The following is a 15,497-nucleotide window of genomic DNA, read 5'->3' as shown; positions in this document are numbered from 1 at the left end:
TTTATTAAACTATGACCACAGTTTATTACACTATGACCACAGTTTATTAAACTATGACCACAGTTTATTACACTATGACCACAGTTTATTACACTATGACCACAGTTTATTACACTATGACCACAGTTTATTACACTATGACCACAGTTTATTACACTATGACCACAGTTTATTAAACTATGACCAGTTTATTACACTATGACCAGTTTATTACAGTATGACCAGTTTATTACAGTATGACCAGTTTATTACACTATGACCAGTTTATTACAGTATGACCAGTTTATTACACTATGACCACAGTTTATTAAACTATGACCACAGTTTATTACACTATGACCACAGTTTATTAAACTATGACCACAGTTTATTAAACTATGACCACAGTTTATTACACTATGACCACAGTTTATTAAACTATGACCACAGTTTATTACACTATGACCACAGTTTATTACACTATGACCACAGTTTATTACACTATGACCACAGTTTATTACACTATGACCACAGTTTATTACACTATGACCACAGTTTATTACACTATGACCACAGTTTATTAAACTATGACCACAGTTTATTACACTATGACCACAGTTTATTACACTATGACCACAGTTTATTAAACTATGACCACAGTTTATTAAACTATGACCACAGTTTATTAAACTATGACCACAGTTTATTAAACTATGACCACAGTTTATTACACTATGACCACAGTTTATTACACTATGACCACAGTTTATTACACTATGACCACAGTTTATTACACTATGACCACAGTTTATTACACTATGATCACAGTTTATTACACTATGACCACAGTTTATTAAACTATGACCACAGTTTATTACACTATGACCACAGTTTATTACACTATGACCACAGTTTATTACACTATGACCACAGTTTATTAAACTATGACCACAGTTTATTACACTATGACCACACTTTATTACACTATGACCACAGTTTATTACACTATGACCACAGTTTATTACACTATGACCACAGTTTATTACACTATGACCACAGTTTATTAAACTATGACCACAGTTTATTAAACTATGACCAGTTTATTACACTATGACCAGTTTATTACAGTATGACCAGTTTATTACAGTATGACCAGTTTATTACAGTATGACCAGTTTATTACACTATGACCAGTTTATTACACTATGACCACAGTTTATTACACTATGACCACAGTTTATTACACTATGACCACAGTTTATTACACTATGACCACAGTTTATTACACTATGACCACAGTTTATTAAACTATGACCACAGTTTATTACACTATGACCACAGTTTATTACACTATGACCACAGTTTATTAAACTATGACCACAGTTTATTACACTATGACCACAGTTTATTACACTATGACCACAGTTTATTACACTATGACCACAGTTTATTAAACTATGACCACAGTTTATTACACTATGACCACAGTTTATTAAACTATGACCACAGTTTATTACACTATGACCACAGTTTATTACACTATGACCACAGTTTATTAAACTATGACCACAGTTTATTACACTATGACCACAGTTTATTAAACTATGACCACAGTTTATTACACTATGACCACAGTTTATTACACTATGACCACAGTTTATTACACTATGACCACAGTTTATTAAACTATGACCACAGTTTATTACACTATGACCACAGTTTATTACACTATGACCAGTTTATTACACTATGATCACAGTTTATTACACTATGACCACAGTTTATTAAACTATGACCACAGTTTATTACACTATGACCACAGTTTATTACACTATGACCACAGTTTATTAAACTATGACCACAGTTTATTAAACTATGACCACAGTTTATTACACTATGACCACAGTTTATTAAACTATGACCACAGTTTATTACACTATGACCACAGTTTATTACACTATGACCACAGTTTATTACACTATGACCACAGTTTATTACACTATGACCACAGTTTATTAAACTATGACCACAGTTTATTACACTATGACCACAGTTTATTAAACTATGACCACAGTTTATTACACTATGACCACAGTTTATTACACTATGATCACAGTTTATTACACTATGACCACAGTTTATTAAACTATGACCACAGTTTATTACACTATGACCACAGTTTATTACACTATGACCACAGTTTATTACAGTATGACCACAGTTTATTACACTATGACCACAGTTTATTAAACTATGACCACAGTTTATTACACTATGACCACAGTTTATTACACTATGACCACAGTTTATTACACTATGACCACAGTTTATTACACTATGACCACAGTTTATTAAACTATGACCACAGTTTATTAAACTATGACCAGTTTATTACAGTATGACCAGTTTATTACAGTATGACCAGTTTATTACACTATGACCAGTTTATTACAGTATGACCAGTTTATTACACTATGACCACAGTTTATTAAACTATGACCACAGTTTATTACACTATGACCACAGTTTATTACACTATGACCACAGTTTATTACACTATGACCACAGTTTATTAAACTATGACCACAGTTTATTACACTATGACCACAGTTTATTACACTATGACCACAGTTTATTACACTATGACCACAGTTTATTAAACTATGACCACAGTTTATTAAACTATGACCACAGTTTATTACATTATGACCACAGTTTATTAAACTATGACCACAGTTTATTACACTATGACCACAGTTTATTACACTATGACCACAGTTTATTACACTATGACCACAGTTTATTAAACTATGACCACAGTTTATTACACTATGACCACAGTTTACTAAACTATGACCACAGTTTATTACACTATGACCACAGTTTATTACACTATGACCACAGTTTATTAAACTATGACCACAGTTTATTACACTATGACCACAGTTTATTACACTATGACCAGTTTATTACACTATGATCACAGTTTATTACACTATGACCACAGTTTATTAAACTATGACCACAGTTTATTACACTATGACCACAGTTTATTACATTATGACCACAGTTTATTAAACTATGACCACAGTTTATTACACTATGACCACAGTTTATTACATTATGACCACAGTTTATTAAACTATCACCACAGTTTATTAAACTATGACCACAGTTTATTAAACTATGACCACAGTTTATTAAACTATCACCACAGTTTATTAAACTATGACCACAGTTTATTACACTATGATCACAGTTTATTACACTATGACCACAGTTTATTAAACTATGACCACAGTTTATTAAACTATGACCACAGTTTATTACACTATGACCAGTTTATTACACTATGACCACAGTTTATTAAACTATGACCACAGTTTATTAAACTATGACCACAGTTTATTACACTATGACCACAGTTTATTAAACTATGACCACAGTTTATTAAACTATGACCACAGTTTATTACACTATGACCAGTTTATTACACTATGACCACAGTTTATTAAACTATGACCACAGTTTATTAAACTATGACCACAGTTTATTACACTATGACCACAGTTTATTAAACTATGACCACAGTTTATTAAACTATGACCACAGTTTATTAAACTATGACCACAGTTTATTACACTATGACCACAGTTTATTACACTATGACAACAGTTTATTAAACTATGATCACAGTTTATTAAACTATGACCACGGTTTATTAAACTATGACCACAGTTTATTAAACTATGACCACAGTTTATTACACTATGACCAGTTTATTACACTATGACCACAGTTTATTACACTATGACCAGTTTATTACACTATGACCACAGTTTATTACACTATGACCACAGTTTATTAAACTATGACCACAGTTTATTACACTATGACCACAGTTTATTAAACTATGACCACAGTTTATTACACTATGACCAGTTTATTACACTATGACCACAGTTTATTACACTATGACCACAGTTTATTACACTATGACCACAGTTTATTAAACTATGACCACAGTTTATTACACTATGACCACAGTTTATTACAGTATGATTACAGTTTATTACACTATGACCACAGTTTATTAAACTATGACCACAGTTTATTACACTATGACCACAGTTTATTAAACTATGACCACAGTTTATTACACTATGACCACAGTTTATTAAACTATGACCACAGTTTATTACACTATGACCACAGTTTATTACACTATGACCACAGTTTATTACACTATGACCACAGTTTATTACACTATGACCACAGTTTATTAAACTATGACCACAGTTTATTACACTATGACCAGTTTATTACAGTATGACCAGTTTATTACAGTATGACCAGTTTATTACACTATGACCAGTTTATTACAGTATGACCAGTTTATTACACTATGACCACAGTTTATTACACTATGACCACAGTTTATTAAACTATGACCACAGTTTATTACAGTATGACCACAGTTTATTACACTATGACCACAGTTTATTACACTATGACCACAGTTTATTACACTATGACCACAGTTTATTACACTATGACCACAGTTTATTACACTATGACCACAGTTTATTAAACTATGACCACAGTTTATTAAACTATGACCACAGTTTATTACACTATGACCACAGTTTATTAAACTATGACCACAGTTTATTAAACTATGACCAGTTTATTACACTATGACCACAGTTTATTACACTATGACCACAGTTTATTACACTATGACCACAGTTTATTACACTATGACCACAGTTTATTAAACTATGACCACAGTTTATTACACTATGACCACAGTTTATTACACTATGACCACAGTTTATTAAACTATGACCACAGTTTATTACACTATGACCACAGTTTATTAAACTATGACCACAGTTTATTACACTATGACCACAGTTTATTAAACTATGACCACAGTTTATTAAACTATGACCAGTTTATTACACTATGACCACAGTTTATTAAACTATGACCACAGTTTATTACACTATGACCACAGTTTATTACACTATGACCACAGTTTATTAAACTATGACCACAGTTTATTACACTATGACCACAGTTTATTACACTATGACCAGTTTATTACACTATGATCACAGTTTATTAAACTATGACCACAGTTTATTACACTATGACCACAGTTTATTACATTATGACCACAGTTTATTAAACTATGACCACAGTTTATTACACTATGACCACAGTTTATTACATTATGACCACAGTTTATTAAACTATGACCACAGTTTATTACACTATGACCACAGTTTATTACATTATGACCACAGTTTATTAAACTATGACCACAGTTTATTACACTATGACCACAGTTTATTACACTATGACCACAGTTTATTACACTATGACCACAGTTTATTACATTATGACCACAGTTTATTAAACTATCACCACAGTTTATTACACTATGACCACAGTTTATTACACTATGACCACAGTTTATTAAACTATGACCACAGTTTATTACACTATGACCACAGTTTATTACATTATGACCACAGTTTATTAAACTATCACCACAGTTTATTACACTATGACCACAGTTTATTACACTATGACCACAGTTTATTACATTATGACCACAGTTTATTAAACTATCACCACAGTTTATTACACTATGACCACAGTTTATTACACTATGACCACAGTTTATTAAACTATGACCACAGTTTATTACACTATGACCACAGTTTATTACATTATGACCACAGTTTATTAAACTATCACCACAGTTTATTACACTATGACCACAGTTTATTACACTATGACCACAGTTTATTACACTATGACCACAGTTTATTACACTATGACCACAGTTTATTACACTATGATCTTCACAGGAAATACAATTTAAATTAATGACACTGTTATGTTTTGGTTTGTGTCTCCACGTGTGTGTTTGTTTTGGTTTTCCCCTGTCTGTCACTCCCTCTGTGTGCTCCCTGCTCCTCCCTGATTACTCATTGCTTGCAGGTTAGTGCACAGGTGTTGATCATGCAATCAACTCTGTATTTAAGCCGGCTCCCTCCACACTGCCGGCGCCAGACTATTGTTGTTCATCCGTGTTCCCAGTCCTGCCCGTCCTGTATCCTGTGCTTCTCGTCGTTCGTTCGTCTTCGTCTGGCTTCATCACGCGTGTTTTTCGAGTCACATTATATTTCTTGTCACATAGTTCTAGTCACTTTATATTTCTTGTCACATAGTTCTAGTCACGTTATATTTCTTGTTCACATAGTTGAGAGTCACGTAATTACATGTACACATTTGAGTCACTTTAGATTTATGCTTCACATTAGTGTCACTCATATTTCAGATTGTATTGTAGTTCACCGTGTCACCCTTTGTATAATAATTTATTGTTTTTGTTCATCCTGTCTCTGAGATGTGCGTTTGGTTCCCAGTACATTCTGAATCGTAACAGACACATTTTCATTAATTGACATGAAATAAGACCTGCAGCACAGATTGCTGATGTTTTTCCATGTCACACGTGTCAACATAAGTACGATCACTGCAGTGTAAATGTTTTTGTGTTCTTGTCATGTGTATTAGAATGTGCAGAGACCACAATCATCAAGCTCAATGTTTGAATAGCTCTGCTCTCCTTCTGACAGCAGATCTCTGCATGAATGAACGCTATGTAAACAGTCAGTCAGCAGCAGTTAGCAGGGCTCTGAAGAACATGTGTGATCGTGTGTTCAGCTCTATTCTTGTTGATGCATGTTATACTCCACACTGTTGTTATCGAAGTGTGTGACACTCTGCAGGTACTTTTCTGTGAAGAGATTAGGTAAACACTGCAGAAGTGTCATGTTACTAGTTCTTAGTATCAGTTATTAGGTAAGATATGTGTAACTATGGTGTAAAAATGTGTGCAATGCATTCTCTGTAACAGCCACAAGAGGGCGACTCCTCCTGGTTGTTAGTTGTAGTCCAAATGTTGATACCAGAAGGAGTATTTATTCCCAACATTGTCCTGAGGAGTTGATAGTTTCTTTTGTTTTAAGTCTTCTTCATCACAGCATAATGTTCATTTAGTGAATTATGGTTCATTTAGAGTCAGAGACCTGGAACAGAAGAGGAGTAGGGGCGGGACTTATATGGACAGGTCCCTATCATTAGAAACTGTAAGGGTCTGATTTACTAAAGGTTTGTGTGTCTTAAAACGTGTGCAAATTTGATACCACCAGCAAAAAAACATGTTATCTGATGTACTAACAGCGTGAAGAGAGGAAAACAACACGTATTGTTCATTTAGTACGTTTGTCTTAATGAATATGTAATATGAGGCGTTTCTGCCTCAGTGTGCAAAATACTGGGAGTAAAAATGTAAAGAAGTGAAGTAAGTACACACATTGTGATTTACCAAGCCTGTTAAAAACTCAGGTGATACTAACCCTAACCTGTAAACATGTTCCAAATGGCATGAATTTATTTTTGATTTCTTTTTAATAATAGTTACAGAGAAACACCATATTAACTAATATAACTGAACATTCACAGCCTCTGCTTTCTAAAGAATTTTAACATTTATGTCTTCCTATTTCCCTCTTTTCACCAACATTATTTACTTTTATTTTTGGGCGTTTTATAGCCTTTATTATAGTGGAGGACAGTGGATAGGGTAGGAAAGTGGGGAGAGAGTATGGGGAGAGACATGTGGGAAAGACCGCCACAGGCCGGATGCGAACCCAGGCCGCCCAAGCGAGGACTGAGCCTCAAAACATGGGGACGCGCACAGCGCCACTGCATCACCAGCGTCCACACCAACATTACATTTTTAACTAGACTTTTCATTTTTTCTCTAGTTGCCCCTCTCTGCCCAGGTTTTCTCTCCGGTGCGCTCCTCTCGATCTCTCGCTCGCAACAAGTCCTCCAACCTATCCGACCGTAGAGGTCGTCTGTCACGTAATACGACACATAGGAGCGTTTCCTAAATTAGCGCTCCTACCGGAGAACGGAGAAACGCCAGTAAATCGTCACCCTGCACTGCTTGATGCACTTACCAAGGTAAGTGGTCATTAACTATTCTTTTGGGAAATCAGTTAGCTAGCTTGGACCTGGGTTAGGGTTAGGGGTCAAATGTCATTCGATGACGAACACACATTCACCGGATCAAGGTTATTTATACGTTCACTAGAGGGTGCTTGACTCTAAAATGTAAATATGGGACGTAATTTGACGCTTGCACAAACGACCAGTGAAGTCGTTTTTTGGTGGAAGACAGGCTCCTCGCTCGTCTCCTTGCTCTACAGCCCTGTGCTGCTACGCTGCAGGACACTTGGATTGGGAGACTGATGGGTTGAATAATATAAATGTCCCTAAAACTGAATCTATCAACAGACTGGATAATATTAACGCAGCATATCACGGCCGTGGTTCTGATCTAACAGACAACACTGAGACTCTGTGCAGGCTGAAAGATAGACAATGTAATGTTCAGTGTGGAGCCATTATATACAGCACAACAGGTGTCATAAATTCCTTCCCACTTTGGACATTTCTATACATGGTCTAGAGAATCACATCACCTTTACCCTTACAATGTCAAACCTCTATTTGAAGAACAATTCCTCATTCCACTGTCAACTGAGGCCGAACATTTACACTTTTAGAATACCTCATGACATGCTTCTCTTCAAATATGGTCATAGCTTCTCCGAATAGATCGTAGTCTGCTAACAGCAAAGTCACCTCTACAAAGTGAAACCAAACTGAACGTATTCACAGAAATTCGTACTATCAGAGACCTCACCACTGCTTGTACCCATGTCTTCGATATTTGTTTTCAGGTAATTTATGTCCAATCAGACACAGCGCTGTCTGGTCACATCCCTGGGTTAAGTTGTCTTTTTATTTCTGTTTCCTTCATGTATCTTGTCCAGTGCTTGTGTTTTACTCTGTCACTTACCCTTGTCTCTCGTTCCAGGTCTGTAGGCTGCATGCCCTTCCCCCAGTGTATCTCAGCCTGATTACCTGATGTGTCTCACCTGTGTCTTGTTAACTCCACCCCCTGTTCAGTATTTAATGTCTGTCTTCCCCTCACTCTGTGCCAGTTCGTCTTGTTAGTTTAGCAGCGTAACCAGCACTTATAAAATCTGAATTCTGATCCTGACCATGCTTGTTTTTTGACTCTGACAAATACTGTTCGTTCATTCGTCTCTCACTAATACCCATTTCGCGCTTGCAGTCGTCCTGTTTTCCGTCCAAACTCTTTGTGATGTAAACCAGTAGAACACATTAAAGCCTGACTTAAATACTACCGCCTCCACAAGGTTTGACCTGATATCATTCACAAATCGTCTTCACAAATCATCCGCAAAACTCCCACAAACCAAACGTTTGATCTTTTGGATTGAACACGCATTTTAGTACTCCTTTACTGGGATCGCAGTAGATCAGGCCCTTAATGTCCTGCTCAGAATTCGGTTGTAATAAAAGAAGCACTGAGAACATTATGTCCAATTCTGGCTGTAAATAAAATGTCAATGATGTTTATTGAGTCTGTCCATTTACGAGCAGGGGACGGGTTTAACATTTTCCTTCAAGATTTATTTACATAAAAAAAAAAAGTTGCAAATAGTTTTTCAAGTTTATTGTTCTGAGTTTATAAACGTACAACTGTTTCCCAGTGATGAAAGCCACACTGAGTCGGTGCATGCATGTAGTCCAGCTGTGTGTAGAAACTCTCAGGGACTTCCTGGCGAGTGGAGGCTGAAGGTGTGATACAGAGACGTACACAAAGACTCAGCAAGAGGTGACTCTGTGTCTTCAACTCGTTCACAGCAAGGAGAGATCTGAGTCTTTCTGTGGTACAGCCTCTCCTTTCTCTCCTTTTGTTCCTCTCTCTCCTGCCTTTAAACTCTTGTCCTGACAAGAGTGTTTAGCTGGAGGGGGAGCGTATCAAATCTGCAAAGAGATTTTTCATCCCACACAATTACAACAAAAGACTGCCTTTTATCTCAGTCTTTTTTCCTGCTCTCTGAGCCAATGACGTTAAAACACACATGCAGGCCCACACACACACACACACACACACACACACACACGTGCAGACATAAAGGCTGCAGAGACGTTTTACACTAACTAAAGGGCTCCATCTGTGAGAAAGGAAAGGCTCGGTCCCAGTGTTTTCATTGGTTGGATAATGATAATGATGCACAGTTAGTACAACACTTGTGCTTATTGGGAGTCTGGCAGAGAATAGGCAACCTTCAGATTAATGTCTTTGAGTTTTTGATGGAAAAACAGAACATCTTGCCCCTTCTGGGCTTTCACAAAGTAACCATGAAGATTAAGTGATGTGTGAGCTCTTTGTAAACCCAACAATGTGATCTCTCCTCACAATTAACTCAGAATACTTTCAAATAGTAAACTGATGAACCGTAGTTTGAGATCCCCCCCTTAACTGCACAGATGAGTTGGCTCACTCGTTGGTTGCAAACGTTATAGCCTGTTTACCTGCTGCAGACGTTACAGCCTGTTTACTTGCTGCAGACGTTACAGTCTGTTTACCTGCTGCAGACGTTACAGTCTGTTTACCTGCTGCAGACGTTACAGCCTGTTTACCTGCTGCAGACGTTACAGTCTGTTTACCTGCTGCAGACGTTACAGTCTGTTTACCTGCTGCAGACGTTACAGCCTGTTTACCTGCTGCAGACGTTACAGTCTGTTTACCTGCTGCAGACGTTACAGCCTGTTTACCTGCTGCAGACGTTACAGTCTGTTTACCTGCTGCAGACGTTACAGTCTGTTTACCTGCTGCAGGTGTTACAGTCTGTTTACCTGCTGCAGACGTTACAGCCTGTTTACCTGCTGCAGACGTTACAGCCTGTTTACCCGCTGCAGACGTTACAGTCTGTTTACCTGCTGCAGACGTTACAGCCTGTTTACCTGCTGCAGACGTTACAGTCTGTTTACCTGCAGACGTTACAGTCTGTTTACCTGCTGCAGACGTTACAGCCTGTTTACCTGCTGCAGACGTTACAGCCTGTTTACCTGCTGCAGACGTTACAGCCTGTTTACCTGCAGACGTTACAGTCTGTTTACCTGCTGCAGACGTTACAGCCTGTTTACCTGCTGCAGACGTTACAGTCTGTTTACCTGCAGACGTTACAGCCTGTTTACCTGCAGACGTTACAGCCTGTTTACCTGCTGCAGACGTTACAGCCTGTTTACCTGCTGCAGACGTTACAGTCTGTTTACCTGCAGACGTTACAGTCTGTTTACCTGCTGCAGACGTTACAGTCTGTTTACCTGCTGCAGACGCTACAGTCTGTTTACCTGTTGCAGACGTTACAGTCTGTTTACCTGTTGCAGACGTTACAGTCTGTTTACCTGCTGCAGACGTTACAGCCTGTTTACCTGCTGCAGACGTTACAGTCTGTTTACCTGCAGACGTTACAGTCTGTTTACCTGCTGCAGACGTTACAGTCTGTTTACCTGCTGCAGACGCTACAGTCTGTTTACCTGTTGCAGACGTTACAGTCTGTTTACCTGCAGACGTTACAGTCTGTTTACCTGCTGCAGACGTTACAGCCTGTTTACCTGCTGCAGATGTTACAGCCTGTTTACCTGCTGCAGGCGTTACAGCCTGTTTACCTGCTGCAGACGTTACAGTCTGTTTACCTGCTGCATACGTTACAGTCTGTTTACCTGCTGCAGGTGTTACAGCCTGTTTACCTGCTGCAGACGTTACAGCCTGTTTACCTGCTGCAGACGTTACAGTCTGTTTACCTGCTGCAGGTGTTACAGTCTGTTTACCTGCTGCAGACGTTACAGCCTGTTTACCTGCTGCAGACGTTACAGTCTGTTTACCTGCTGCAGACGCTACAGTCTGTTTACCTGCTGCAGACGCTACAGTCTGTTTACCTGCTGCAGACGTTACAGTCTGTTTACCTGCTGCAGACGTTACAGTCTGTTTACCTGCTGCAGACGTTACAGTCTGTTTACCTGCTGCAGACGTTACAGCCTGTTTACCTGCTGCAGACGTTACAGTCTGTTTACCTGCTGCAGACGTTACAGCCTGTTTACCTGCTGCAGACGCTACAGCCTGTTTACCTGCTGCAGACGTTACAGTCTGTTTACCTGCTGCAGACGTTACAGTCTGTTTACCTGCTGCAGACGTTACAGCCTGTTTACCTGCTGCAGACGTTACAGTCTGTTTACCTGCTGCAGACGTTACAGTCTGTTTACCTGCTGCAGACGCTACAGCCTGTTTACCTGCTGCAGACGTTACAGTCTGTTTACCTGCTGCAGACGTTACAGCCTGTTTACCTGCTGCAGACGTTACAGCCTGTTTACCTGCTGCAGACGTTACAGTCTGTTTACCTGCTGCAGACGTTACAGTCTGTTTACCTGCTGCAGACGTTACAGTCTGTTTACCTGATGCAGACGTTACAGTCTGTTTACCTGCTGCAGGCGTTACAGCCTGTTTACCTGCTGCAGACGTTACAGTCTGTTTACCTGCAGACGTTACAGTCTGTTGACCTGCTGCAGACGTTACAGCCTGTTTACCTGCTGCAGACGTTACAGCCTGTTTACCTGCTGCAGACGTTACAGCCTGTTTACCTGCTGCAGACGTTACAGTCTGTTTACCTGCTGCAGACGTTACAGTCTGTTTACCTGCTGCAGACGTTACAGCCTGTTTACCTGCTGCAGACGTTACACTCTGTTTACCTGCTGCAGACGTTACAGTCTGTTTACCTGCTGCAGACGTTACAGTCTGTTTACCTGCTGCAGACGTTACAGTCTGTTTACCTGCTGCAGACGTTACAGCCTGTTTACCTTCAGCAGACGTTACAGTCTGTTTACCTGCTGCAGACGTTACAATCTGTTTACCTGCTGCAGACGTTACAGCCTGTTTACCTGCTGCAGACGTTACAGCCTGTTTACCTGCTGCAGACGTTACAGCCTGTTTACCTGCTGCCTGTCAGACTTAATTTTCAGACACAAACAGCTAATCTGACAGTCACAGTATTAGTCACATGTAGCTTCCCTTTCAATCTGTCCAGTGTTTCATCATTCTCCTGCACAGACCTCTATTGTGTCTGAAACAGTGTGAGGGAAACTCTACAGTTACACACACATTCATGAGTCACATCCAGTTTCTGACATGGGTTGGTTGACCGTACTTCCTGTTTTCACCTGTTCCAACTCTGCTGCAGTTTACTGTTTCTCTTTCATCCAGGTGGCCGCTTTCTGCTATCTGCTGAAAACAACAGGAAAAAGAAATAGGACACATGGCCTAACATATGTCATTTTTGTTTTAACGGTTTATTTGTTCTCATTCTCTCAGGGAACATTAACAGTTAAGGGTTCAGTTAACATTTCACATCTCTGATCACATGGAGTTCACCATCAGGTGAAATGATGTTACCATGAAATCAATTCAAATACAATTGCTAATGAGCTAGCCAGGAGCTCATTACCAGTTTTACATCTCTAACTGAAAGGCTCTTTTGTTCATGTGTGGAGGACTTTCCTCAACTTTCCAGGTTTCTGTTTCTCAAACCATCCGAGCTCATGAAGTTAGTTAGGGTTAGTCTGTAGGAGCCGGATGCTGATCCTAAAGAGAGAGGTGAGAACAGGTATCTGCCCTTCTTTGCTGTGTCATGATTAGTGCACTCGAAGCAGCACCACTCCTCTCCCACATGAGTCACAACTGCTTTCAGACGAGTCAATAAAAGACGGGAACGTGGAGGGAGGGGCGACAGAAACCAAACACACCATGAGGAGAGAGAGGAGCAGGGACTAAAGTTTGGTGAAGTTTGTGAGGTGAAGAGCAGGCCTCAGGGCAGGACGGATTAGAGAGAGGGGCATGAATGAGCGGTGGGGGTGTGTGTGTGGGGGGGTGAGGAGGTCTGTCCTCCCAGGAATTTACTCCAACTCTCATTTTGTGACTTTACAGCAGGCTGAGTGAGTCCAGACCGGAGCAGAGGGACACACACTGAAGAGACTGAGACTGAGTTTACAGAAATGACTAAAAGATTTGCATCCAGTGCACACAAAGTCTCCCAAAATGGGTCTCTGCAGGACCAGGACCAGGACCAGGACCAGAGCAAGGTGGGACTGGGGAAGAAAGTGACCCTGCTGCGAGGGATCTCCATCATCATCGGTACCATCATCGGAGCAGGCATCTTCATCTCTCCCAAAGGCATCCTGAAGCACTCGGGCAGCATAGGAATGTCCCTGCTGGTGTGGATCGCCTGTGGGCTGCTGTCGCTCTTCGGTGAGTCGATGTTTTATTGAGTCTCAGAAAAAGAACCAAAAACCGGTCTGTTATCAGCGAGTGATTGTTAAACAGAAGCTTCCTTTAACTCTACTAATGGATTTCTGTTCACTATTAAAGTGAAGAACACACGACGGAAGTAGAAAGGAGCGATCTGAATCACATAATCAAACTGTCAGTCTTTGGAATGCTTTTGAGTGTTATGGTGCTTTAAATGACAGTGTGTCAGGTTATAAGATATATGCAGACACTATAATTGACATTCACACTTCAGGCAGAGCTCTTTTATTCAACACTGACGTTATATGGGAAAGTTAAAACTTTATGATGCATCTCTGTGCAGAAACAGAGTGAACTTCAACTGTTTGACTGTCATACTCTCTTTACCAAATGTTCTCTGAGAACCAGGCTGTAGGTTTGTCACCACATTGTGATAATGAGAACAGCTTTTTAGAAACTCAACTTTTTACTGAGAGTAGACATACTGCTTCTCCAAAGAGAAGTATTTCTCTGCACATCTGTATATTGTTGCATAGATAGTTGTAGAATCCTTCAATCCCTCCGTATTTGCGATATAATGAAAAGTCCAAGCACATCATCCTCCAGTTCCCTTCCTTAACCCCTTTCCTTTGCCTTAAAGTTCTATTCCCTAAAATTGTAATTAAAGTCCATCCCCCTAAATCTTCCTGTCTTCAGCTTGGCACTGAGAGTCTCCCACACTGATATATCTGAGCCATGAAGGGGCCCAAAGAGGGACACAGCTTTATAGACAAAGCTCAAACACTTTTACAGTCATGAGCCCTCAGACGCTGCCACCTCTGTCCCTCCAGGAGCGCTGTGCTATGCCGAGCTGGGGACCTGCATCAAAAAGTCAGGTGGCCACTATACGTACATCATGGAAGCTTTTGGACCTCAAATGGCTTTCATTCGACTTTGGGTGGATCTCATCGCCATCAGGTACATCTGAATCCTCTTCTCAGGTTTGCACAACAGAACTTCAACCATCTAAGGCTGCATTCATTTGTATGTTAAATCCTTAAAGTGATCACTCCAAACAGTGCTATGCAGTCTCCCTCAGTTCTGCCAAGGTTTTTCAGTTTTGTATTTAGTCTTGAAGCTCAACAGCTTCTCTGTTTGGGTTCACTGTGTTCAGCATGCAGCTGCCAGTGAAACACAGGCTCACAGAGAAGATACAAACACAGAGAAAACTCACAGACCGTCAAACAAAGTGAATCTCTCGTTCAGG

At 39.5% G+C, this 15,497-nt stretch overlaps 1 protein-coding gene across 2 annotated transcripts in view; it reads left to right on the top strand.

Annotated features, from left to right (window-relative positions):
• Positions 1-13,752: 13,752 nt before the first annotated feature.
• The window catches only part of slc7a11 (solute carrier family 7 member 11), a 16,323-nt gene continuing 14,578 nt past the window's right edge, over positions 13,753-15,497 (top strand). Inside the window, exons 1-3 of one of the 2 annotated variants that reach the window (XM_079351718.1) lie at positions 13,753-13,797; positions 13,931-14,251; positions 15,082-15,208. In XM_079351718.1, the coding sequence (XP_079207844.1) occupies positions 13,999-14,251; positions 15,082-15,208 (380 nt within the window). In that variant the 5' untranslated portion in view covers positions 13,753-13,797; positions 13,931-13,998. Of the gene's footprint in view, positions 13,798-13,835; positions 14,252-15,081; positions 15,209-15,497 lie in introns of those variants that run through there. The other variant, XM_079351717.1, reaches the window with a different exon arrangement.

Source organism: Symphodus melops, assembly GCF_947650265.1.
Source record: "Symphodus melops genome assembly, chromosome: 9".
Classification (NCBI taxonomy): domain Eukaryota; kingdom Metazoa; phylum Chordata; class Actinopteri; order Labriformes; family Labridae; genus Symphodus; species Symphodus melops.
The sequence above is the reverse complement of the archived record's forward strand: the minus strand, read 5'-3'. Positions and strand labels throughout refer to the sequence as shown.